Source organism: Leptonychotes weddellii, chromosome 8, assembly GCF_054177405.1.
Source record: "Leptonychotes weddellii isolate Sample4059 chromosome 8, ASM5417740v2, whole genome shotgun sequence".
Lineage (NCBI taxonomy): Eukaryota > Metazoa > Chordata > Mammalia > Carnivora > Phocidae > Leptonychotes > Leptonychotes weddellii.
This window is the reverse complement of record NC_138376.1, coordinates 23,970,534-23,998,139: the sequence shown is the minus strand read 5'-3', so window position 1 is coordinate 23,998,139 and position 27,606 is coordinate 23,970,534. Positions and strand designations below refer to the sequence as shown.

At 45.8% G+C, this 27,606-nt stretch overlaps 2 protein-coding genes across 2 annotated transcripts; both read left to right on the top strand.

Annotated features, from left to right (window-relative positions):
* The first annotated feature begins 8,151 nt into the window (after window positions 1-8,151).
* Window positions 8,152-11,784, top strand: LOC102750454 (HLA class II histocompatibility antigen, DM alpha chain). The gene is made up of 5 exons (XM_006738051.3): window positions 8,152-8,318; window positions 9,613-9,897; window positions 10,519-10,797; window positions 11,031-11,159; window positions 11,518-11,784. Exons 1-5 carry the CDS (start codon window positions 8,231-8,233, stop codon window positions 11,520-11,522), a joined length of 786 nt encoding a protein of 261 aa, XP_006738114.1. The 5' UTR covers window positions 8,152-8,230; the 3' UTR covers window positions 11,523-11,784.
* A 4,160-nt stretch (window positions 11,785-15,944) lies between these two features.
* On the top strand, window positions 15,945-23,105 carry LOC102750166 (HLA class II histocompatibility antigen, DM beta chain). The gene is made up of 7 exons (XM_006738050.3): window positions 15,945-16,192; window positions 18,063-18,228; window positions 18,885-19,166; window positions 20,416-20,700; window positions 22,072-22,188; window positions 22,344-22,379; window positions 22,749-23,105. Exons 2-7 carry the CDS (start codon window positions 18,174-18,176, stop codon window positions 22,763-22,765), a joined length of 792 nt encoding a protein of 263 aa, XP_006738113.2. The 5' UTR covers window positions 15,945-16,192; window positions 18,063-18,173; the 3' UTR covers window positions 22,766-23,105.
* Window positions 23,106-27,606: the final 4,501 nt, after the last annotated feature.

Sequence of the window (27,606 nt, the reverse complement as noted above, 5' to 3'; positions counted from 1 at the left end):
TAGGGCATGGTTCCTTAAGGATCCTGCAGTGAGGGTGAGGTGACTATGAAGCACATATATAAATCGAGTAATACAAGAAAAATGAAAAATGATGATAATGGCAGGCACAGAGTGCTGTGGAAGCATACAGAAGAGGCTACTAATCTCTGTTCCAGGTTCCAAGGCTTCCTGAGGGAGATGAGATTTCATCTCAAAGAACATATAGAAGTAGGTTAAATGGGACCCAGGTTGTTAAGGATCATACTAAGGAAAGCAGATTACAGACAATCATTGGGGGCTTTTATACAAAAGTATGATGTGATCAAATATGCATAATAAAAAATTCCTCTGGCAGTACTAGAAAATAAAGCCGGAGACAGATCAAGAATAAGAAAGTTGTATGGGGCGCCTGGGTGGCTCAGTCGGTTAAGCATTTGCCTTTGGCTCAGGTCATGATCCCAGGGTCCTGCCCACGTTGGGCTCCTGGCTCAGCGGGGAGTTGGCTTCTCCCTCTGCCCCTGCCCCTCCCCTGTGCTCATGCTCTCTCTTGCGTGCTCTCTCTCTCAAATAAATAAATAAAATCTTTTTTAAAAAAAGAATAAGAAAGTTGTAGTAATCCAGGAAAATGCAAGCAAATCAATGAAGGCTTGAACCGGTGGGAATGGGAAGAAAAGAGAGGACAGATGCAAGAGATATTAACGAGGTAGAATTGATAGGAGTTGGTAAACAATTGGGTGGGAAGGTTTGAGGAAGATGAAGTTATCAAGGTTGACTCATAGATTTGTAGCTCAGATGACTGATTCGACAGTCAAGTTATTAGCTGAGGTCTTGAATATAGGAGTTAGAACTTGTTGGGAAGGGGGGTGATGAGTTTAGTTTTGTAAATTTTGAGACAGAGGTGCTTTCAAGATAGTAATTGCTAAACTTAATTTTCTTATTAGAATTCATTGTTGAACCATCAATAGAGGTTTATGCATCATAATGTAAAATAGAAAACTCACTGGGGCACCTGGGTGGCTCAGATGGTTAAGCGTCTGCCTTGGCTCAGGTCATGATCTCCAGATCCTGGGATCAAGCCCTGCATTGGGGCTCCCTGCTCAGTAGGGTGTCTGCTTCTCCCTCTCCCTCTGCCTCTCCCCTCCACTCGCTCATTCTCTCTCTCTCAAATGAATAAATAAAATCCTTAAAAGAAAAGAAAACTCACCAATTCTTTTGACATGACCGCAGTTTGGAAACCATAAGACACTCCTTTTCATTTAAAACTTACATTTTGGGGGCGCCTGGGTGGCTCAGTCATTAAGCGTCTGCCTTCGGCTCAGGTCATGATCCTAGGGTCCTGGGATCAAGCCCCGCGTCGGGCTCCCTGCTCAGCAGGAAACCTGTTTCTCCCTCTCCCACTCCCCCTGCTTGTGTTCCCTCTCTCTCTGTCAAATGAATAAAGAAAATCTTAAAAAAAAAAAACAAACAACTTACATTTTTGAGATAATTGGGGAAAAATGAACACAGGTTGGTTTAAATGAAGTTAAACAATTGTTTTTAATTTTGTTGGTTGTGATGATAATATTGTATTATATTAAAAGAAAAGTTATTATCTTAGAAATATAATGACAGAATTTGTTTAAAATAGCCCAGAAAAAAAAAAAAAAAGGATGTGGAACAGAATAGATGAAACAAAAGTGGAAGAGTTTTAGAAGGTTGAAAAGTATTGAAACTCATGAGAGTACAATGAGAATTTACTAGATTCTTCTCTTCTATGTATGTTTGAAATTTTTTTTTTAAGATTTTATTTATTTATTTGAGAGAGAGAATGAGATAGAGAGCATGAGAGGGGGGAGGGTCAGAGGGAGAAGCAGACTCCCCATTGAGCAGGGAGCCCGATGTGGGACTCGATCCCGGGACTCCAGGATCATGACCTGAGCCGAAGGCAGTCGCTTAACCAACTGAGCCACCCAGGCGCCCCTGTATGTTTGAAATTTTTAAAAAATATTTTATTTATTTATTTTAGAGAGAGAGAGAGGGACAGTGGGGGGAGGAGCAGAGGGAGAGGGACAAGCAGACTCCATGATGAGCTGAGAGCCTGACATGGGCCTCCATCCCATGACCCTGAGATCATGACCTAAGCTGAAATCAAGAGTAGGAGCTTAACTGACTGAGCCACCCAGGTGCCCCGTTTGAAATTTTTCATAGTAAAATTTAAAATAAAACTTCTTTTAATCATAGATCCAAAGGAAGTCAGTTAGTGGAATGTAAATATTTTTATTATTAATAAATCAACATTGAATCGTATTATGAGTATGTTTCAAATTTGTGGCAAGACTTGTGACAGACCAGAGATCATCAAGTAGAAGACATGTATCATCCAGGCAGTTAGTTGGGAAATGCTGCCTGAGCCTTAATACACAGATTTAACCTCATGCTTATGTCTCAGATGATCTCATGCAGTTGTCCAGGATGCCATATGCTGAAGATAGCTGTATTGGGGTGGTCTTGTTTCATGATGATTCTCCCTTCTCTGGAAATAACTCTGATACATAGGGGTGATATTGTGCCTGGCCACAGCTAATTGATCCAGAGATACACAGTAATACAAGCTGAGCCAGTCAGAATGTCTCTCCCAGTAATGTGAAACTTGAAAGATGTAGGCTGGAGGTCTTTAAAGGTGAGGCATAATTAACAGCAGCTCAACCCTTGGCTGCTAAGGCCCCTGAGGCTCCCCTTCCTGAGGCTAGCTTATTCCACTCTTCCTTTGATTTCATGAACTAGCTCAGTATCCTTCCAGTAAATTGCCATTTTAAAAGTTAAGTTAGCCAGAATTGGTTTCTACTGCCTACATCTCAAAGAACTTTATTCAATGTAATAAATGGTTACATAATAAAATTATTATGTAAATGTATTTGGTATCTTATTACCTCTGTGAGGAAATAAATTTAAAAATAGAACATTGTTAGTATCAAATTTACATTTGAAAAAATTTCTTGAGGGACACTTTTGTGGAGAATACAGTTTGAGAACTGCTGTGGAGGTCAAGTGGAGAGGCCTATAGGCAGTTGGGTATCTGGGTGGTATGGAACTCAGGGCAAGATCTGAGCTCAAGGGGTAAATTTGGAAGACATCAGCAAATAGGTGGCAGCTGAAGGCATGCCATCCAGGACAAATGTAGTGTAAGAAGAGAAAAGATTAATAACAAAAAAAAAAAAGAGAAAAGATTGAGGACAAAACTCCAGGGAACACCAACTCTTTTTTTTTTTAATTTTTTTTTTTTTTAAAGATTTTATTTATTTGACACAGAGAGAGATAGAGAGCACAAGCAGGGGGAGCGGCAGGCAGAGGGAGAGGGAGAAACAGGCTCTCTGCTGAGCAGGGAGCCTGATGCGGGGCTCGATCCCAGGACTCTGGGATCGTGACCTGAGCTGAAGGCAGCTGCTTAACTGACTGAGCCACCCAGGCGCCCCGGGAACACCAATTCTTAAGAAAGGAGTCCACAAAGAAGACAGAGAAGAGGACACCAGAGAAGTGGGAGAAAAAACTAGGAGAGAGTGCCATTCAGGATGCCAAAAAATAGGCCATTTTAGGAAGGAGGGTATGGTCAACAGTGTCAAATGTTGCAAAGAGTCCGTTTGATTTAACTACACAAAAATGTTGGCGAACAGTCTCATTGTTGAGGGTTATGGATTAAATGGCAAGTATAAAAGTAGAAATATGGGAACCCATACCTTTTTCAGGAAATTTGGCCTTCTAGGAAAAATAAATGGGGCAGTACTAGAAAGGGATGGGAGAGCTGTGTTAGAAAGCCATGGCCTACTGGATTTACAGGAGGCATTATTTTCAGGGACATTCCTATCTAATGACCAAAATAAACAGTGAGTTACTGGGATACAGAACCCGTTGCCTTGCTCCTCTCATGCACAATTACTACTTCCCCAAACTAATTAGACATTCTTCTTGAGAGATCTGTTACAGAACCTGTTGGAGAGTTCTGACAGGAAAAATTGCATAGAGGGAAGGGTAGTCATAACTGTTTGAACTTGTTACTATTTATACTGGGAGAGAAAAGAGTTAACTACACCTCGCCAGAGTCTTGAGGATATGTGGTTATATATCTGCCCACCCTGATCTTGTCCACACGTAATCTGTGGAGAACTTGGACCCTTTTGTCTCTTTCCTCCCACGCAGAGTAGTTGCAGTGTCTGCTACCTGTTCCTAGCCTTCCCACCCCCCAGTCTTCTTCCTCCTGTTTCCCCTCAGACCTCCTTCCAAACAATCTGTCCTATCTGGGCCACAATGTATTCATTAACCCATTGCCACCCCCAAGGGGGAATGGAGCCCTTCTTTGGTTTAATTTGAGTCCCCCATCCCAATTCTGACCACACACAGAGAACGGTGTTCAGAAAACTATGGTATGGAGCAAAATCCAGCCCACCATCTTTTACGTGACTCGAGAACTAAGAAAAACGGTTACATTTTTAAATGGTTGGAAGAAAAGCAAAAGAAGAATGATGTCATAAAAATGATACGAAATTTACACTTCAGTGTCCATAAGTGAAAAAGAAGGTTAAGAACAAAACTCCAGGGAACACCACCATTTAAAGAGTAACTGAAAGGAAGTGGTCCACGAAGGAGACTGAGAAGGTGATGCCCGGGAAGTGGGAGGAAAAGCAGGAAGGAAACCAGTGTAGCCACGCTCTTTCATTGACATGTTGCCTGTGGCTGTTTTTGGGCCGCAGCTGAGTACACAAGACAGAGATGAGTGGCCCACAAAGCCTAAAGTAGTTAGTATCTGGTCCTTTACAGAAATTTGCCCATCCCTGGTTTAGACTCCAGGTGGCTTGTGTGCTCTATGTCTCCCCCTATAGTCCTGGTGATGTCATAAACTTCCTTTCGGCTTCCCCCAGGGGCCTGAATCTTCCCACCGCAGCAACTGCTGATGGGTTAATCCACAAAGAGTGGGACATTGGGAGAATGTTGTTTTCTGGAGTGTAATACAATGGTTTCCAAACCCTACCCCAGCCTTGGCACTCTGCCTGCCCCCACCACACACAGGCTCGCATGTGTGTTCACACATTAGTGTTTCAGGATATCCAGGAGGTCATGGGGTTGTTTTTTGGGTTTGGCTATTATTGCTGCTGTTATTTATTTTTCAAAAGGGAGTATGGATTTTGAAAGTCTGAGAAATACTGAGGGACTATATCCACATAGATTAATTTCTAAGATTACTTAATTGCCACATTAGATGTTTCTCACTGCCTCTTCCCCCACCCCTTCTGTCTTTCTCTCTTTTTCTTCTCTATTAGACTTCCAGCATATACAGTGACAGTTTCTTCCTCACCTCCCACTTGCTTCTTAGCCCACCACAATCTGGAGTCAACTCCCACTACAACACTGAAACTGCTCTCAATACATTTGTCAACCATTTCATAATTACCAAATCTAAGGACACTTCTATTCCTTCCTTGACTTCTGGGAAGCACTTTATAATGCCGACCGTGTCCTTCTTTATAGAACACCTCTGCTTCTCTGAATCTGCTTCTTCCTTGTTCTTCTCTTAGCTCTCATAACCATCAGGCTGCCCCTGGTGTCACTAGATTCCTACAAATTAGTCCATGTCTGTGTACTGGTTATTTTCTGGTGTCAGTACCCCGCTCGCCCTCCTATACTGTGTTCTGGACTGCTCGGCCTAGGTGTCTGTAAGGTATGCACTTCCCAGGCTTCCTAGACAGTTGGCTTCCTGTTAGATTCTCTCAGTAGGAGGCATTGGCAGGAGATAAGAAGGCAGAGAAACCGAGATGCTTCCTGCTTTAGTTTCTAACAGAGTGGCAGTTGTTGGTAGATATGGCAGCAGCAAGAATAGGTGATTCTGGACTCCAGCCTCCTAGGTAGAGAAAGCACCTTCTCAGTGATCCAGCCTGGAAGAAGATGGAACCTTTTTAGCAGATCCAGAACCTGCTATGATGGTGTCTGTCCCAGGGCAACAGCAGGTGTAAACAGGGATTCTGTATCAGGGGCAATAGGAGCTTCTGATTTCTAGGTATTCCTCTTTCCTATTTTGCCTCCATACACATGCTTTTTCTTTTTGCACTTCTTGCCCTTTTAATACTGTTGTAACCAATTTTCTATATTAAATTCCCTCAGTCTGGAAGACCTAGAGTGGTTCTATCTTCCCGACTAGATCCTGGATGATAAGTGGTAAGAGATTAGGGTTGAACCCATGCAGACTTATGTCCTTGTGTCACTTCCTGCTCCGTCTGCACGGTCTACTTGCAGTCTATCCACCACTTCTGCTTCAACATTTGTGCTGAGGACTCCCAAATTGAGTTTTTTCAGCCCCTACCTGAGATCCATACCCATATACCTCAAGTCTCCTGGCGTGGCTCTTCCACTGGCATCTCAGATTCGACATGTACAACACTACTCATTCTCTTCTTCATCAAATCTGCCTCTATGGCATTCTTTTCTATTTCAACGTAGTCCGTTACTGACCATCCATCCAGCCACCCAATCTAGAAATCTTAGTGTTAGCCTTGACCCCTCCACTGGGCTAATCAGTAGCCAAGCCCTTTATTTATTTATTTTTATTTATTTTTTAAGATTTTATTTATTTATTTGTCAGAGAGAGAGAGAGAGCACAAGCAGGGGGAGTGGGAGAGAGAGAAGCAGGCTCCCTGCTGAGCAAGGAGCCCGATGTGGGACTCGATCCCAGGACTCTGGGATCATGACCTGAGCCGAAGGCAGCTGCTTAACCGACTGAGCCACCCAGGCATCCCATTAGTAGCCAAGCCCTTTAGATTCTACCTCCTAATTATCTCAATATTCTATACCCTCCATCTCCTCTGTTCATGACTTAATTCAGGCTCTTATCATTTCTCACCTAAATTATTGCTATATTGCTAAAAAAGAGTCGTGTGTGGGTGTGTGCAACTTTTTATTTTGATGCAATATACTATAGACTCTGACCAGCAGTTTTAGCTCAATTTTCCAAGCTCCAGTCCATCCTTTGCAATGTCAGACCAATTTTTCTAAAATTCAAAATAATTGTGTCACTCCTCAGTTTTAATATCTCTAAAAGCCAGACCCTCTTTGTGGTATAACATGGCCTATGTGATCTGGCTCTTGCTTAAATTTCTAGCTCATCTTGACACTCCCCCACACCCCACTACCAAACAGGAACACAATCAGTAGCCTCTACACCATTCACATGCAACCACATAGAGGTCTCCAAGAGAGGGAGCTCTGAATGCCTTTGACCTTCACATATTCGCCTACCCCTTGCCCTAGAATGCTTTTCTCTTCCTTCGTTTTCTGCTGGTTAAATTGTTTTTTGTTTTTTGTTTTTTTTTAAGATTCTTAGAAGCCTTGATTATGTTCCACCTCTACTACTTTCAAAACACTTGGCACATTCTTTTTATTTTTTAAAAATATTTTATTTATTTAAGAGAGATAGAGAGAGATCATGAGCAGGGGGGAGGTGTAGAGGAGAAACAGACTCCTTGCTGAGCAGGGAGCTGGACAGGGGACTAGATCCCAGGACTCTGGGATCATGACTGGAGCCAAAGGCAGGCACTTAACCAACTGAGCCACCCAGGCGCCCTGACTTGGCACAGTCTTGTTTGAATACATTACATTGTTGTGTAATGATTTATTCATCCCCCTCCCCCCGCAACTAGACTTTAAGCTCTTTGAAGGGAGGAATACCCTTTATTCATCTTTGTATTTCTAGCTCTGGACCCAATACTAGCACTTACTAAATTTTCCATGTATTTCTGCAGAACGATTTAGAGCTAATGCCTGATGGATACCTTTCAGAGAGAGAAAGAGGAGGGAGGGCTGGAGGGAGGAGGAGGCGGGGTCTGAAGAGCCCTGGGAGTTTGGCGTGGGAAGAGGAGCTTCCCCACTGCCGCGTTCTGCCAGGAGGTTGTGCTGCTTTGAAGAGCCCATTACCTAGGTTACAGGCGGAAGCTGACAGCTTGATACTAAAGAGGGATCCCCAGCAGGGGGCAGACGTCCCTCCATTGTCTTCCCAGCCCAGTTACACACCCGACTCCCGCCCGGTTAAAGAGCCAAGTCTTGAGGAGGTTGCCGGCCCCGCGTCTCTCCCCAACGACTGATGATGTTAAACCCTACACTTCCGTGATTGGTTTAGCCAAACGATAAGGGCAACTATTGGAAGCAGCGGGCGGAACATGATCTGGGGAAGCAGTTTGGGGCCCGGGGTCCACTGGCTGGTAGCTCTTAGCCCACGGTGTGGTGTGAAGCTATGGATCATGAGCAGAGGCGGGGAGCTGCACTGCTAAGGCTGTTACACCTCCTGTGGTTGCTGCCCTACTCCCGGACCGCCCCTGAAGGTATGACAGCCCCTCTCGTTTACTCCAATCCTGACCGCTTAGAGCCGGGGGAGCCACTCAGAGCATTTGAAGTCTTCTTTGCATTTGAAGCCCTGTACTTTGTAAGTGGCGCGGGAAGTATTATGAAGTAGTGGCAACAATAGCAGAATTGGGAAAGAGATCAACTATGGATGGATGGCAAACAATGTCAGAGGTGCTTTATATATTCCACTTAAGACAATCTCTTGAAACAGAGATTATTATATCCATTTTACAGATGGAAAAAAAATGAGACTCAGACTCTAAGTAACGTGGTCAAACTCACACAGTTGGAAGGAGGGCAGAGCTGGGATTTGAGCAAAGCAAATATTATTTCACTGTCCTATTTAGTCGTCTGCCCTGCACTCCGTCATCAACTCATCTTGGTGGTTCTTGAAAAGTCTCTTAACTTTATTGGTCCTTAGTTTCCTTCTTTGTAAAGGACAGGGCAGAATGGGAGAATAATCTGGAAGATCCCTCTTCCTCTAAATATCTATTACTCTAGGTATTGAGTACTGGGTAGAAAGTTTCACGCTAGTGTGTGTGGGGGGAGATTCTTGCCAGGAATTTCAAAGAATAGAGATTATTTCCTGCAACTTTGGGTCCCCCAGTCCTGTCATTGCAGGGGCTGGAGGGTTGAGGGAGGTGAAGACGTTTTCAGAGAGGTCTGGTGCTAATGAAGTGGCTGAAGAGAAGCCTGGAGATTGGTTTTTTCAGCTTACCGTGCTGTCTGGGGGTAAGATACACAGTGTCATTTGTGGCTTGGGGAGGCCGTGACCATTCCTTTACCCTCCCTTCTAAGACTGGAGAACCCACCCAAGGCCTTCAACGTCAGTACGGTGGCCTTCTGTGGATTAGACGAAGATATCTTTTTTGGGAAAGATGCAGCCCTGTGCCAGGATGCGTGGCTTGGGGAGCAGAGTGCAGGCCCGAGATTTCAACTTCCAACAACTTCCTTGGCCAGATGCCTTTGTGCAGCACACAAACACGCAACCAACATTGGGACTCCGAATCTGTCACTTTAGACAGTAGACCTTTTTTTACATTTTACAACTTTAGACGGTGGGCCTTTTTATGGGCAGGGGAAGTTTGGAGAGATCCTGTAATATCTTCTTCACCCCCACTGGGAGAGAGAGCCTGAGAGCCTAAGTAACAGACACAAAAAGGGGTTATACCCGAAGCCTACCCCCTCTGCCTGAAGCAGGCCTTGCTGTTTTCTAAGCTAAAGGGGAGGAGGAGAGTCCCCCCTCCCTGACTCACCCTGTCTCCTCTGCAGCTCCTACCCCAGCGTGGCGGGATGAACTGCAAAACCACACGTTCCTGCACACGATATACTGCCAGAACTGGAGTCCCAGCATCGGCCTCTCGGAAGCCTATGATGGGGACCAGCTTTTCTCCTTCAACTTTTCCCAGAACACCCGAGTGCCTCGCCTGCCTGAATTTGCTGACTGGGCTCAGAAGCCTGGAGATACTTCCACGATTTTCTTTGACAAAGAGTTCTGCCAAGCTATGGTCCAGAAAATAGGACCCAAACTCGAAGGGCAAATCCCTGTGTCTAGAGGTCAGGGGTGTTTCTGGTGGTGCGGGGAGGGGCTGCATCCTTAACCTCCTCAACCTGTGCGCTGAATTATTCCCTTTCACACCAGTCCCCTCATCTAATGCCTTCTGGGTCTCCCCTTACCAGCTATGGTCTGCACTCTGTTTTTGTTGTGGGGCAAAGACATGTGCCTAGGACACAGTAGGTGTTCAGAGCTATTTATTGAACTTGATGAATGCAACAGGGACCAATTGTTGCCTACTGAATATTAATTAGAGCTTGTGTTGCTATGCTCAGTGGGATGGAAGGGGAGAAGGGAAGTATCCTAAGATGTGTCTGTGTTTGAATAAGAAGACAGCATGTGATTAGATGCCCGTGTGAAGTCTAGACAGGAAGCCCTGCAGGAAGTCAGGGTGGAGGGTCCCAGAGTAGCCTGGGTTTGGCTCTGCCTCTAGGTCCAGGTCTCATTCTTGCCTGGAGGAAGACCTCCCTTCAAGCCCCAGCTCCTCCCTCATCTCTTCTCCCAAAGCCCGTCCCGACAGACACTGTCTCTGTCCTCTCCTCTGTATGCCACGCCTCTTCCAAACTCAGGGGTACCATCTAAACTAGTTACTTCTTTCCCTCACACCTCAATCCTCCCACCAGGGTTTCCTATTGTTGACGTGTTCACCCTGAAGCCCCTGGAGTTTGGCAAGCCCAACACCCTGGTCTGTTTTGTCAGTAATCTCTTCCCACCCACGTTGACTGTGAACTGGAGGCATCACTTGGACCCTGTAGAAGGAATCGGGCCCACTTTTGTGTCTGCGGTTGATGAACTCAGCTTCCAGGCCTTTTCTTACTTAAACTTCACACCAGCACCCTCTGACCTATTCTCCTGCATCGTGACTCATGAGATTGACAGCTACACAGCAGTTGCCTATTGGGGTGAGAACTTTCTCCTTGGAAGCCTGCTTCCTTTTGGGGGCAAAAAGGGATGGACCCATGGAAGGGCCTTCTTTTTCTACTTGGACTTTGTTGAAGTCCATTCCCACCCTGAGCAACTTTAATTTTTCATGCCTCTGTTTCTCCTGTTTCATCCCAGACACCCATGTAATTCCCCCAGGTGGGGGGGCTCACCGACCAAGTCTCCAGGCTGACCTGCTCCCCTTTTTCTCCAGTGCCCCATAATGCGCTGCCCTCTGACCTTCTGGAGAATGTGCTGTGTGGTGTGGCCTTTGGCTTGGGTGTGCTGGGCATCATTGCTGGCTTAGTCCTCATCATGTATTTCCGAAAGCCTTGCTCAGGTGGTAAGTCAGAGCGTCTGGAGTGGGTGGGTGAACCATGGGAGCCACATACAGTGGGGCGCGTGGGGGCATGCCCAGGGTCATCCTGCAGTATGGGGAGGCCTTTGGGTGGGGAGGCCTGAGTCAGGCACCATGAACATCCTCCCAGTTGGGGTCCCAGTTACACACACACACAGTTATCAGATCACAGGCATGGCTTTGAGTGGGAGAGGGGTGATATGGGGAGTTGTAGGAGGGGTGCTTGGAGATGACTTGGGGCCAAGGAGAGATCAACTTGTCTAGGATATGCAGCAGGCAGGGAGGGGCCTTTGGGGAGTAGGGGGGTCCCCCGATGGCTTCCCTCCATCCTTCTCCTCCTCAGATTGATTCTTCCCGACCAGAGTCTGGTGCCAGCAGTGTCGATCATGCATGCAGCGGGAGATCAGGTTTCCCACATCCAGCCCAAGATCTCTCCTTCTCCGAGCAGGAGTCCTTGGGATGGCCCGAGGGGTGTGCACGTGCGCGTTTATACAGGTTTCTCAGCTGGGGGCTCTGCTGTCCCCGGGCTTGCACCCAGGGGAACCCAGAGTGGCTTTCCTATCACTACCACATTCCTTCCCACTTCAGGGCAATAAATCTTATTTCTTAATATTGCGTGGATTGTCATTTCAAATCCAACACGTAACCTGAACGTGGCTTGCCCTCATTAGGGAGGGAAATGGGGAAACCCCTAGTTCCTCCACTGACTCCTGTTCCCTGCTCTCAGCACCATACGATGGCTTTTATTCCTATCAGTTTGTGCAAAATACTTGAAAAATGAGGGCAGAGCTACTTTCTGATAATCTGCTCACAAAATGGTGGAGGAAGCTGATTGCAGATTTTTTTTTTTTCATTTTACTGGTTGTGAAAATATTTATGGCTAGTAGAGGCTGCCTTGAGAAATATGTAACATTTCATAAGACAAATTCATTTTTTAAAAAGATTTATTTATTTATTTTAGAGAGAGAGGGAGAGAGGGAGAGAGAGTGTGCACAGGCTTGAGAGAGCGTAGGGGGAAGGAGCAGAGGAAGAGTCTTAAGCAGATTCCATGCTGAGCGCAGAGCCCCACGTGGGGCTAGATCTCACCATCCTGAGACCATGACCTGAGCGGAAACCCAGAGTCAGCTGCTCAACTGACTGCACCACCCATCCACCCCAAACAAATTTATTTTTATTTTTCTCAGTATTTTTTGATTAGGCAAATGACTTACAAATTTATTTTTTAAAAATAAATCAGTTTATTTAAACTAAAATAAACACCAAAGTCATTTCATTAATTTCTCCCCTGACCCCTGCAACCACCAATTTGTTCTCCATATCTATGAATTCTTTTTTTTCTATTTTGATTTTTAATTTTTTTTTAGATTCCACATATAAGAGAGATTGTATGTATCTGTCTTTCTCGTTTGACTTATTTCACTTCACGTAATGCCTTTGGGATCCATTCATGTTGCCACAAATGGAAGAGTTTCCTTTTTTTTTTTTGTAATAGCTGAATAACATTTCATTGTTACGTGTGTTATATGTGTCCAGCCATATGGATATGTTACCATCCAGCTACTAATCGGCACTTAAGTTGTTTCCATGCCTTGGCTATTGTAAACAATGCTGAATGAACACGGGGGTGCATATATCTTTTTGAGTGAGTGTTTTCATTTTCTTTGGATAAATACCCAGGAATGGAATTGCTAGATCATATGGTAGTTCTATATTTAATTTTTTGAGGAACCTCCATACTGTTACTGACCGCTTGTGCGGTCTGTAGGTAGGACTGTAAATTGGTGCAGCCACTATAGAAAACAGTGTGGAGGGGACGCCTGGGTGGCTCAGTCAGTATCTGCCTTCGGTTCAGGTCATGATCCCAGGGTCCTGGGATCGAGTCCCGCATTGGGCTCCTTGCTCAGTGATAAGCCTGCTTCTCCCTCTGCCTGTCGCTCCCCCTGCTTGTGCTCTCTCTCTCTCCCTCTCATTCTCTGACAAATAAATAAAATCTTAAGAAAAAAAAAACAGTGTGGAGGCCCCTTCTTGTATTTATTGCCATCATTTTAGGATAATATATCTTCTCAAAACAGCTTTGAAAGAGTGACCTTAATTTGAAAAGGAAAAAAACCCGAGGACTTAGGTGTAAGGTAATTCTCTTTTTTCTGATGAGTAGTTTTGGGTGGAAAAGCTTTGCCTTATATTTATCTGGCCATATATGATATTTCACTATGCTTTCTTCCATTTGTGTTATTGTTTTCCTTTCACATTTAGATCTTTATTGATTGGAATTTTTCCATATGATGGGAATAAGGATACAACTTTCTTTTTCTCCAAATAGTAAATTGATCTTCTTAATATCATTTACTAAATATTCCATTTATTCCTAGGGATTTTATACCAAGTTTCCCTATATGCATGGATTTGTCTCTGAATTGTTCAGTCCATTGGTTTGTCAGTTCCTATATCAGTATCATATTGTTTTAATTATTATGGCTTTTCATATGTATTATTATTTGGCAGGGCTGGTTTTCATTTCTTTATCACTCACCTCTCCCAATACCCAAAGTCCCATTTTGCTCTTCTTTATCAAAATTGTCTGATACTCATGGATTTGATTTCCGTGCACATTTTAGAATCACTTTAACAAGTTCTCCCCAAGCCCTGCTATGATTTGGTTAGGACAGCATTTAGGTTAGTGATATGGGGAGAAATTGACTTCTTCGTTGTTAGGATGCCCCATCCATGAATATGTCTCTTCACTTTCTGAGGTGTTCATTTATGTAGTTTAATAAAGTTTTCCCTCTTATTCATAAAGTTCTTATACTTTTTAATGTTAATTTCTAAACATCTATGGTTTTTATTACTATTATAAATGGCTAGCAATGTTCAATTATTTTCTGATTATTAGGAGCATAGAATTTAGAATCATAAATCCTCAGTTCAGGTCATGGTTCTTTTTTTTTTTTTAAGATTTTATTTATTTATTTGAGAGAGAGAGAATGAGAGAGAGAGAACACCTGAGAGGGGATAGGGTTAGAGGACGAAGCAGACTCCCTGCCGAGCAGGAAGCCCGATGCGGGACTCGATCCAGGGACTCCAGGATCATGACCTGAGCTGAAGGCAGTCGCTTAACCAACTGAGCCACCCAGGCGCCCCAAGTCCTGGTTCTATTACTTAGTGTCTGAGTAAGGCTGGACAGTTGCTAACCTCCCTCTGCCTCCATTTTCTCATAGTTAAGATGGGGATGATAACATCATTCAAGAGTTGTGGTGGCAAATCAGGTAGGATATCCCCTGGCCGTGCAAGTCATTTGGCTACAGGATGGAAGGATGATGGGCTAGTTACCCCAACTGTAACCCCAAGATCGGGGTCTGGAGAGTGAATCCTGTAGAGAAGAGGGAGTGGGAGGACAGAGGTGAGGTGGGGGTGGGGAGGGATGAGGTTGGACAGACTGGGAAGTAAGGTAATCTGGGCAGGGTGCAGGTATGTGTAGTTTTGAGGAGACATTGAAGGAAGTCACAAATGTGGTCTCATGCTATGGGTTTTAGATTGCAAGTGATTGATGGGTTGAACAATTTTTGAGTTTATAAAATTGAGGCTTGAGTTGAAACCATCTGTCCAGAAGAGGAACCTGAGAGCTTACAGGGAGCACCAGAAGGAAGTACCTAGAAGCGATTTATTATTATGGCCGTGCTCTCAGGAAGAGCGTGAGACCACATTTGTGACTTCCTTCAGTGTGTGATGCCAGGGATGCATTGTAGCTCCTTTTTGTTTTAGCCAATCCAGGCTCCTGGTAGACCCCCAACAGCACCTCAGAACATTGCGGAGCTTGCTGCGCTCTACGCCAGGACCGCGATGCCAGGGGCCTTCCTCTCCTGAACACGACTTCAGCCCAGCAGTCGGGGCTCACCTCCAGCAGCCCTCCGGGAGAGGGTTAATCTATAAGATTAACTTAATTATATGATTAAGATTATAATCATATAATCTTTTAAGATTATATGAGATAGCATGGAAATCGCCTACCTAAGAGCATCAGTTCCACCTCCCCGTCCACCCTGTCCATGCCCTCAATGATTTCTCTTTCTTTTTTTTTCTCTTTTCTCTTTCAAGCACACTGGCCTTATCGCTTACTTGCTTTACCATAAACTCTTCTCTTTACAGATGTCTGTTCTCACTCCCCAGCTGACCTAAAGCGAATGACGTGGGAACAGAGTCCACGTCTCCTTGCTGGGCATTGCCTGTAATGCTCTGCACAGAAACGCCGCGGGTCGTCCACCCGTGGCGCCGTGGACAGCCCGGAGGGGGAGGCGCGGGAAAGGAGAGGACCCGCTCTCGGGGCTTGGGCAGCGCGGGTAGAAGAAAGAGAGCACGTGGGAACGAGGCTGCCTCACTCCTACGCTCCTGGCGGTCCTGGCACTACAGAAATGGCTGTCCGGTCACAATGGACAGGGCACTTGAAACGGTCTTTTGGGTTGATGGGCGGTGGGGGACAGAACTAGGTCTGAAAATTAGGAGGGAAGGGGAAAGGAAGAAAGCTCTTGGCTGAGCACGGGCCTCTGGGTTTTCTGTCCTGCCTTATTCTAAAAAGCACCCTCAGTCTTCTCCTTTTTTTTTTTTTTAAAGATTTTATTTATTTATTTGAGAGAGAGAGAAAGCATGAGGTGGGGAGGGTCAGAGGGAGAAGCAGACTCCTCGCTGAGCAAGGAGCCCGATGCGGGACTCGATCCCGGGACTCCAGGATCATGACCTGAGCCGAAGGCAGTCGCCTAACCAACTGAGCCACCCAGGCGCCCGTCAGTCTTCTCCTTAATAGAGAAGTGAAATCTTCTGCATTTCCTGCTGCTGCCTCACGGAAGGTTTCACATCTCCTTTGGCTGCCCGAGCAGAGACCAGACAGGGAACTCCGTGTGGCCTCGGCTGGCTGGCGAGCGCCACCCCCGGCCACCCCCGCGCGGGCACGGGACCTCACCGCCGGCGTTCCTGCGCCCGCCAGCGCGAGCCTTGTAGACGGGGACAGAGATCCGGGCTCCCGTGAGGTCAGGCTCACCGCCCACCTTGGGGGGGTGGGGGGGGGAGGAGGAAGAACGTCAGGGGGAAGTGCGCGTGCGAGTGGGGAAGAGTTCACACGGTTTGGAAACTGTCAAAAGAGAAAGCAAGGAAACGCTGGTTCTAAGAACAGAAGGAATTCTGAGAACAGGGAAACAAAGACTTGGGTGGTCCAGTGGCTTTTCCCTTTATCTGTCTCTCAGTGGGGGGGCACCACTGGCTACTTTTATGTGGGTCATCTCAGCCCCAGGATGTAGTGAGTGTGTGGGCTTGCTCGTGTGCGTGCACCAGTGTGTGTCTGTGTGTGAATCTTTGGAGCTGTTTTCAAAACTGTAAAAGGAGGACGCTGGACAGATCTTTTAAGATTATATGAGATAGCATGGAAAGGGCCTACCTAGTATAGTATCAGTTCCAAAGTAGAAGCTCAACAAATTTTGGACTCACCACCCCCATTTTCTGCCCATTCCCGCTCACCTGATGGCTCATTAGAGGAGGTAGGATGTAGAAACATCTTATAATGAAGGCGGGGTTGAGAGCGGGGGTTGCTGGGAAACGCAACTTCAGTTAATCTCAATTAGTTACACGAGTCTTTTGTTTCTGATATTCATCTTTGTATTCATTTTTGGTACATGCTTCTTTTCTCTTCATAAGCATCGACTATCCTGGGGTTGGGGGCTTTGGGGGAGGACAGGTAAGTGTGGCGTCAAGGGGCTCTCTCCTAATCCTCTCTCATTTAGCTCACTACTAAATCAAATCCAAAAGTTTGCAGAAACTAATGCGGGGAGACGCAGCCCTGCAGCCACTGAGGAACAGAGAGAAGCCAATTTCAGGTTTTAAATTTGTGATGGAAAAAGCCACCAATTGTATAGTTCACAGTGGGATAGGAGAATGAATTGCCATTTAAAACCTGCCTTTTCCAGGGGAAGTAAAGGAGGGAAGCTTTATCTTATTTTTTCTAGTGGCTTCATAATGCGGGGACCTGCTCTGGGACAGATAGGACCAGTGGGAGAAACACACAGGAGAGTGTTAAGTTTGGGGGAGGCAGGCGAGCTTTGGGAACTGGTCCATTACCAGCTATTTATCAAGGGTTTAAGTGGCGTTGTCCTTTGGTCTGCCTTGAGATGGCTCAGAGTAGTTGAGGGTAGGATTTCCTAGCTCCAAAAAAGCAGGAAGGATGAAATGCAGCTCTGCAAGAAGCAATGGAATCCCAGGGAGAGATTTTCCAGTCTCTGTCTCTGACCTCTAAAGTGGAACTGCTTCCCTTATTCTGCAGTCGCGCTTTGAGGCCAGATAACCCTGCATTCTCCCTGTGCCTCCTTCCATCTTAACATCCCTGTCTCTGCCACCTGCTCCGGAAGGGCCTTTCAGCTCCCGCCTCCATCTCCCAGGTGACAGGACAGACCAAGGTTACGCAATATCTTTCTAAGTAACCTCCCTCTAAGGGACAAGAGAAGTTACCTAGTCTCAGTCTTGGAAGGATATTGAAGGGAAACAGTTAAACCAGTGGGCAGCCCAGGCTACAAATATTCTGGGAATATTGGGATTATTCTCTCCAGTGATCTAGGGAAATCCACCTACAGACTGGTCTTTCCCACAGGGAAAGAGTTAAGAGACAGTTGTTTAAAGCCTAGGGCAGGATAAGATTTACCTGGTAACTGATGATGCTGGGCTGAAGCACTCAGTGATTTGTCTCTGTATTTGTCCCCGCCCATCTAACCATCTAAGCAATCTGACAACTGTTAGTTTGGGACTGATTTAGAAGAGCTGGTAGGAACAGGATTAGTATCTAGGGGCTGGGTGGCTCCAAATCACTCATTTAGTGGGGATCAAGGAGCTGGGGCTATACTCTATTCCTCTCAGGGTCTGGACATCATCTACCCAGGCTGGGGCTACAGGAGCAGGCGAGAACCCAGGGCCCCTGGAAGAATTGGTCCAGGGGACTGAATTCCTGGCGTGTCCCTAGAGCGGAGCATGACCACACTCCTGCCATTGCTGCTGGGCCTCAGCCTGGGCTCCACCGGAGCAGGTAAGGGTTTCTGGCCTGGGACCCTCCCTTCCTCTGCTCCTCTGGGGCAAGAGAGTCACTTGGATCTGGACACCCCAGACTAGTTTGTCTCCCTGGTATATGCTCCAGTAGCACTTTGTACTTTGTATCTTTGTAGCAATTTTAAGATAATTGAACTGTATAATTATTTGTGTAATATATATCTTTTGCCGGAGTGTAGGCAACGGCAATATCTGTCTTGTTTACTGCTGCATCCTGAGCTCCTAGCCCAGTGCCTAGCACGTATGTGTGTGTGCTTCATAAATATATGTGGAGTGAATATTTAATAATATATCCAGCCAACAAAGCTGGCTCTTCCCCTTGACCCCTTTTCTCTCTCAATAATTTGCCTTACTGAAGGTCTTGTCCTGGGTAAATTGTTGTGTTTAAACTAGCAAATAATTCCTGTTCCCATACTTAGTCTCATAAAAAGGAAACAGCATCTAAAAACTTTTCTGCTGCTACCATCTATTCCCTTAATCGGTGCTCTCAGAGACTTCAGTACACGAGCTTGGTCTGTAGATGCTGCCTGAGGCAGGAAAGCTACACCCCACTCACTGGGTGTAACTGGGGCAGGAACTGGGTCTTGGGCTCCCTGCAGAGGTCTCTGAGCTGCCCCCTTTCTCTGGTTCCTGTAGGTGGCTTTATAGCCCATGTGGAAAGCACTTGTCTGTTGAATGATGATGGGACTCCAAAGGATTTCACATATTGTGTCTCCTTCAACAAGGATTTGCTGACGTGCTGGGATCCAGAGGAGGCCAAAATGGCCCCTTGTGAATTTGGCGCACTGAATGTTTTGGCCAATTACCTCTCAGAATACCTCAACCAACAGGAATCCCTGCTCCAGCGCTTGTCTAATGGGCTTCAGGACTGTGCCACACATACCCAATCTTTCTGGGGATCACTGACCCACAGGACACGTAAGAAGAGAGGGGCACAAAGGGACTATTGGGAAGCACAGTTAGGAGAGGTGAGGCCAGGGAGAATCCCTCAATCCCTCCATAGGCAAGAGGTTGGAGATTTGGGCGGGAAAGAAGCACAAAATGTGTGGACCTGGATTGTAGAAAGAGTGAGTGTGGACCCTCAAAGAGTTGTTGATGGGGGTGGAACAGGAACAAAGAAGGGGAGGTGATGTTTGAGGCCAATGGGGTAAGAGAGTAAGGAGGCTTTCCATCTATTCAGGGCATCTCAGGATGCAGAGTCGAGTTCAACCAGGAGTGTGTCAGAATAACCAGAATGCCTTTTCCCAAAGTGCTCATGCCTCTTTATCATAGGTTCTGATGTTCTAGGTCTGGGATGGGCCCAGGCATGGGAATATTTAGAAAGCCTTTCAGGGGATTTCAACGTGCTTTCTTGCCCCAAAGCCCTTGCACTGAGAATGACTTGAGATTGGTAAAAGAAAACATGGAGATCTCCATAAGACAGAGGAATATGTCTTAAGACGTTATTTCTGAACCATTTTTCTCAGAATTGCCTGGGGAAGGTGCTTGTAAAAAATACAAGCTCTTGATTGCCACTACAGATCCTCTCAGTGAAAATATTTGGGGATGCAACCTAGGGAACCCGCATTTTAACACAATTTCTTGGATTTTTATTTAAGATTTTGTTTGAAAAGCACCAAGGTGGAGGTAAGTAAGAGGGTCACCTAGGAGAATAAGCTAATAGAGAATAGCAATATTAACAATCTCATTATTTCGGATTATGTTAATCCAAATTTAAGAGAGTTAGATCTGAGTTAGGCTCATTTCCTTAAACTATCCAAGGGAAAAATGTTGCTTGATTCAGCCACTTAGTTTGTTAAATTAGATTTGAGGGCAGACATCTTTTCCTACCTTTACAAATCCCAACCTACAACTCTTGACAACTGTTAGCTTATATACTTGAAATAAATACAGGGACTTCTGAAACAGCTTGCAGTTCAGACCTGGCTTCTACTTAATGTGATCAACCGTAATTTTGGAACAGGAAAGAAGGGAAAGGGCAGTGAAGGAATGGGAGGAAATAAAGAGCAAAGCAGGAGTAAGTCTAACTTCTCTTTTTCAAAGGGATGTATGGAGGCACGGAGTGGGGGTGGGGGAGGCCACGAAGAGTTGAAGCTGGAAAGAAACCAGGTTGGAGAAAAAACCAGAATGGTGCCATCTTTCATGACCACGTTTTCCTCTTATGCAGGGCCACCAACTGTGCAAGTAGCCAAAACCACTCCTTTTAACACGAAGGAGCGTGTGATGCTGGCCTGCTACGTGTGGGGCTTCTATCCAGCTGATGTGACCATCTCGTGGAGGAAGAATGGGCAGCCTGTCCCTTCTCACAGTAGTGCCCCTAAGATGGCCCAGCCCAATGGAGACTGGACATATCAGACCATCTCCCATTTAGCTACAACCCCCTCTTATGGGGACACCTACACCTGTGTGGTGGAGCACATTGGGGCTCCTGAGCCCGTCTCTGAGGACTGGAGTAAGTGCACGGCGGGTGGGAGGAATTAGGGTTGAAGCAGAGAGCTACTGCGAGTGGGTGGTTGAAAAGGAACACCAACGTCTTGGCACAGGGAGTGACATGTGGACAGGTCCATGGAATATGGCAGGGAGGAAGATGCTGAGAATGAGCAGCCAGCCTGGAGGAACTGGTGGAGGGTTGATGACCAGAGATGGGGCAATGGGTGGTTGATGTTGTGTGTCTGAGAGTGGCAGGGGAGCAGAATGGCTATCCTGAAAAGAGGATGTGGTTTGGTGACCATGTTTTCACAACCAAAATTTGTGATGCAACATTTTAGGATCCTCAGATTTCAACTATTCTGTTGTCTGGTCAGGAATGGGAATTGAAGGAATAAAAAAGGTTTCAGAAGAAACGGGACTTTCTTTTGGTGTGGAGGCAGTACTGAATTTGGGCCGCTCTGTCAGGGAAGAAAAAGCCTGGCTGACAAACACTTTGGTTTACATGCTTGGGGGCTAATGAACAAGGAACCAATTACCACTGTTTGAACCCCAGGATTGGAAGTAGTTAAATGTACCAAGAGATTTGGTACACAGATTTGGGGAAAGAGAAGAGGGAACAATGAGGAAGAGGAGGGGAATCTATGAAGGGCTAGGCAACAGAATCCTAGACTGGCTGCTGAGACTGGACTCCCCCTTTGGGGAGTGCTGTCTTGCTGGGCAGCGGAGAAAGGCATGAAGAGCAGAGAGAGGAACCCACAGGCGCACCGGAACTCTCCTGGGAAAGTCTCCTCCCCAGTATGCACCAGAGCTTCCTTTGGTGATGGAATGTTCATTTTAGCATGGGGGAAGGGATCCAGGTGCGGTGGGATTCAGAGTACAATGGGTTCCAGGAAGTGGGAGCTATGGAGTGGGATGGAGACAGGTTCTGGAAATCTGGATGTAGACAGGAGGAGATACCTCAGTAGTCAGACGACGCGTGGAATGGGATCATTGAGAGTTAAGAAAGGTGGAATGACATTTTAATAGACAAATAGGTAGAGCACATAAGGGAGCAAACATTGTCACTATGGGGTAAATGGAGAGGGGAATGAGGAATCCTTTATTCTTTGGTGAGGGAAACTTCAGGGTGAAGGAAGGAAAAAAGATGCCTTGAGAGCCCCCACTGTATTAGAGAGGACCTAGAAGCTAGGGTGCTAACTCTTGTGAGGGGTCCCCCAGGGCTACTCTAGGAGTACAGAGCTACAGAATGGGGATTTTTGAGGAAAGTCTGTCTCCTTGGGTGTAGGTTGGTGTGCGCTTGGCACCTTTGAACCTACTAGGTGGAGGTCACACTAAATTATGTTGCTCTGGCAATGAGCGACAGATCGGTTCTAGTAAGTTTCTATTTTTGCAGCACATGGGCTGTCCCCGATGCAGATAGTGAAGGTTTCTGTGTCTGCAGTGACTCTGGGCCTGGGCTTCATCATTTTCACTCTTGGTTTGCTCAGCTGGCGGAGAGCTGGCTCGTCTGGTGAGTGCCGCCCCTGACCTCCTGTTGCCAATCTCACTCCCAATTTCTGTTCACTTTTTATTCGTGACTTGTTTTCCCATTGCTACCTCATTTGCTGTAACACCAGATACTTTTATCTATAGACTGTCCTCTAATCAGATATTTTCTTCTCCTAGGCTATATTTTCCTCCCTGGGGCCAGTTATCCAGAAGGTAACATCTCTGTTGGTCTGTTTGCCTACTGGTCCTTTGGAGGGGTGAGAGATCTCGGGAGTCAGTGTTGGGCTCAGCTAATGGTGCTTATAGTGGGGGTGACGTTCCACCAGGATGTAGCCAAGAGCATAATTTAAACTGCCATTTTTGGGATTAGGAGCAGGAAGGAGGAGGACCTACACACCCTTCTTCTATCCAATGGAGCATCTATGGGGAGACGACTGAAAGTGGCTTTGTAGTATTAGTCCTTGGTGGTCTAGAATTTTTGATATCACTGTATTAAGGGCTCTGGCATGGATGGTTATAGAAACAGAGGATGGGGTCAAGTTGGTTTGAAGCCTTATTATTTCCTTTTTATTTCTTCTGCAGGTCAACACGTCAATTAGAGGCAGAGTCCTACACCTTCTACCCCAAGTGTGAAGATTCAAACTCTTAGTGATGCTGCTGTGTCCCCCCACCATCCTCAGACCCTACAAATTTTCTTGGATCCTATGGTTTCTCCATTCAGATCTTTGAACTTCCCAGCCGACCCCATGTACACCTTAGCAAGTTGGGGGAACTCATTCCTGGGAATATTCTGTAATCAAGTTGTCATCCAAGGCTATATTTCTGGGTCAAATATCATCTGGGGAGGGAGGTTAAAGGCCTTTCTGGAGGCCACACTGTGCCACAGGGGCCAGTGAGTCGCTGGCGGTCATCTCTGAGGAATAAACTCTGGTTGAAATAGTTTTTCTATGCTTTTTCCTGAGGCCCTGGGGAGGGACCATGAGCAGAGTTATGGTTGGGGTTACTTCTCTCCTACTTGAGTGGAGGAGTCAGTACTTCCTCCTGATTATTCCCTCTAGACATGACAGAATTGGGGGCAGTTTTCTGATCTATAATTCCTAAGAAGAAATTAAGCTATGGTTGAATGGAGTCACAGAATCAGGGAGAGGCAGGGAATTGACAGATTACTTACTTCATAAGGGGTCTTAGGAGGATTGAGTGAGTTCATACTTGCAGATGGGTAAGAACATTGCTGGCACATGCTGAGCCCATAAGAGAGATGTTAGTTATTACTTGTTACTCAACTTTCTGGGCCAGGCATTGGACCAGGTACTTTGCATGCATTATTTTGTTGATCCTCATCACAACCCTGATGCAGATCCTCAGATAGGACTCAGGGGGGCAGAACTTAACTTCAGATGGGAGTTCTGCGCAGTTACTTCTTCCAAACCCTAAGTGGGGAAGAGCTCAAGTGCTTATTATGACCTAGGTGCTGGGCTAAGTGCTTTGTATTTGTATCTCTTTTACTTCTTACAATAATCCCAGGAGGAAAAGATTGTCTCCTTTCATGTCACGGGTGAAGAAAGCAAGGTTCGGAGTGTGAATAACTTGTCCAAGATCAAAGAACAAATTTTCTATAGGATGTTTGTCTACCTTAGCTGGAAGTAAGTAGATGGCTTTATCCAGAGGATCCTCATGCTGGGGAGCACACCACCCTTCAGAGCCACGCTTTCATTCCCTTTTACCCCCAACCCAAGGGCCATCCACTGTTGGGGTACAGATTTCTCACTGTAGAAGGGAGGTGCATTTTGTTTCCGGTGAGGGGCGACACCTGCTGGACACAGAAAACTGGGCAATGGCATAGTTTTTGGAATTAGAGTTGGACACTAGACTTTGGGCAAGGAAAAGAAACCAGAAGTGAAGACAAGTATTGAAGCAGCTTAGCCTAACGGAATGTTGTGGAGGGAGAACAAGGGGCTATGGATGCATATTTGCATGTGTGTGTCTATATGGGAATCCGTAAGATCAGAATCTGATGAGCTGGAGGAAGAGGCAGAAGACAGACTGCAGAACCTTCTTGTGTGCTGCTTTCCATGAATGTGTGTGTTTCTGTGTGGGTGTGAGGGGTGGTCATGGGGGCTAGAACCCTTCATCCTTGGACTGTTTCTGTGCTGATGGGGGACTACAGAGGAATGGCAGAAGCACTGGTCTTATGGACTTGATGTCCAAAGTAGGTGCTCAGGGTTTGTCCAACCAGTGAATTGATCTCTTCCACATCCATGGTTTCCCCAGAAGGATCCTTGTGATCAGAGCATTTGTTCTGGAAGGAGTTTCCTGGAGAAGTCAATGGGAGGGGAAAGTGCTCATGAATTTAAAACGGTTATTCTCTGAGCAAGGCCATATAAGGTCGGAAGAGGGAAAGTGCTGTGTGCTGTGCTAATTGGCAAATGTAGGCTCAGAAATTAATGTCTAGAGGTTTTATCAGTTTTATATTTATTTTTTTGCATTTATATATAGCATTTAATGAATAAGCTTGTGTATCATGTAAATAATCTTCTACCTCTGCCTGACTTAATTTAAAAACTTGCTGTTTAAAGTCTTATTAATGTTGTTTCATTTTCGTTTTTCCATTCATGGTTTTTGTTTTTGTTTGGTTGACAAAGCAAATTCCTTTTGAAGTGCTAGTCTGGTCTGGGGGTAGGGCTTTGGGTGGTGTCTCTGATTTTGAGGAAGCTGCACATCCAAGGGTCTGGGTCTGGTCACAGCAGTGGGAATCAAAGTGACAAGACCCCCAGGGGAAGGAAGGAGAGAGTCAGCTAATTGGATAGCTTCCAGTCCTCCTCTGGAGATTCCTGGCAGGCTTCTCTCTGCCCTAACTTTGTGTGTTTTTGTTTTATAGGGAAGGCTGTCCCTTTCCAGATAAGGAGTAAGAAAAAGTGCCATGTAGGTCTCCTGGGATCCAGGAAACCAGATGAGGGAGAAAAGGGAGGAACTACATGTCCTTACATGGGGTGATGAGATGTGCTTGGATGGAAAGAAGTGGGGTAATGGTGGGCCAGCTCCAGGACTGTGTGAGGAGAGTAGAATGTTAAACATAATCAAAGGCCAAAAAGGTGTGTGTGGGGGGGGGTGGGGGGGGTGGGGAGAGAGGCAGTTAGGCTTTTGGGTTATATCTAATCCAGTTGGTGCAACACATGGTCTCTCCTTTCAATGTTTTGCTCATTTTAAAAGCTGAACTTGGAGCTGGAATCGACTTTAAAGGTCATCTAGTCCAACTGTCCACCCATAAAAGGGCTGGGTCTGTGTTCACGAGGACATGCAGAATGCAGGGAGTCCCTTCGACCCTTGCGGCAGATACCAATACTTTAGAGAACTGTGTTGACCTCAAGTTTGAGGCTCTTCTTTTGATATGATTTCAATTATGTATGGGGTCTAAAAAAACCCCCAACAAATGAATAAACAAACAAAAAGCTGAATCAGACCTATAAACACAAGAGAACAAACTTATGGTTGCCAGAGGGAAGGGGGTGGAGGGTTGGGCAACATGGGTGAAGGGGAGTGGGAGACACAGGCTTCCAGTTACGGAATGAATGAGTCACAGGAATAAAAGGCACAGCGTGAGGCATATAGTCAATGATATGGTAATAGTGTTGTGTGGTGACAGATGGGAGCTACGCTTGTGGTGAGCACAGCATAAAGTAGAGAGAAGTTGAATCACTAGGTTGTACACCTGAAACTAATGTACCACTGTGTGTTAACTATACTCAGATTAAAAAAAAAAAAAAAGACAATGGGAATAAAACTCAAATACACCATGGGAGGGTGTATCCTCAGTGCTTTTTTTCCTGAGTGACAACATGCTCCTGTGTTCCAGCTTCTCTTTGTTTCCTTACTCATGTACACAGTCATGTGAAAAGACCAGAAAAAGCTTGGTATTTAATCTCCATGTTTATTTAGGAAAATTACTTTTGCCAGGCCAGTCCCCAGGGGCTGCAGAGAGTGGAAAGACCCCAAACCCAAAAAGATTGCTCCCCGAGGCGGGGGGACTCACCTGCTCTCCTGACCCTTCCTCTCCCACGTTTCCACTACAAATGAGTTTCCAAGAGACTTTGGCCAGACTGGCCAGAGGCAGGGCATGAAGAAAGAAATGACTTTCATTGTCCCAGGGCCTCAACAGAAAACAGATGACACACTCAAAATAGGATAGTTCAAGGGGAGTCTATTTACAAGGAAGTATTTCCAAAGAAGTAGGTGGGGGATAGCACTGTGTAACCTGGGAGTAGCAGCAGCTGACCTGTGACTACCCCGAGGTCCCAAGAGGCAAGGGACTGGAGGGGTTATCAGAATTCAGAAGGAGCCAGTCCTACAGTGTCACTAGCTTGCCCGCAACAGTGCCCTTCAGTCAAGGGACACAGCCAGTCTAAAGTGACCTTGCGAGGGAACCAAAGGAGTAAAGACCCTGACCTCGAGCTCCGCCTCCCTCTATTCTCAGAGCAAGGCTGAAAGCAAGGGCAAGCCAAGGAGCTCGGGGCCCTGTGATGTCCTACAGGCCAGCACTTGGGACAAAACCCAGGGTGGAGAAATGTGGATCTAGAAGGACAGATGTAGGACAGTTGGTGCATTCATAACACGAAAGAAAGAAACCAAAGTCGGGGCAGTGGGGGTGGTGGTGGGGGTGTAAAGATGCAAAACTTGGGCTTCCTTTGGCCTCGGGCGGGGACAAGACCTCAGTAATAACAGAAGACTGTCATTTCCTGCTCAGGGACCTGAGAGAATACTCCTTTCTGGTCTTCCCTGCCCTAGCCCAAGGCTTATGTAACTCTTTGTGGATCTTTATTTTTTCCAGACATATTGTACTGTAAGTTTTTTGAGTTCCTCAGAATTAAAGCTGAAGCTTGCCTGAGGTTATACTGCGCTTATTGAGCAGTTTGGGGATAAGTGACTTCTTTTTATTATTAAGTCATCCCATGCAAAAAACGGAGGGTATTTCCCCATCTATTCGAATCATCTTCTTTGCTCTTTATTATGCTTTTTAAAATTCACTTTTTCATCGTGGTCCTGTGCGTGCTCAGTTAATTCTTTGATATTTTACAGACTTTGTTGTCATTATGGTTCATTATCTTATTGTAATTTTATTTTCAAATCAGTTATTTCTGGTGTAGAGAAGTGTAACCAATATTTAAACAAGTGGAGTAAAAAAAGAACAACATTTACCATTTTAACCATTTGGAAGTGTATATTTCAGTAGCATTAAGAACCTTCGGGGCGCCTGGGTGGCTCAGTTGGTTAAGCAACTGCCTTCGGCTCAGGTCATGATCCTGGAGTCCCAGGATCGAGTCCCATATCGGGCTCCTTGCTCAGCAGGGGGTCTGCTTCTCCCTCTGATCCTCCCCCCTCTCATGTGCTCGCTCTCTCTCATTCTCTCTCTCAAATAAATAAATAAAATCTTTAAAAAAAAAAA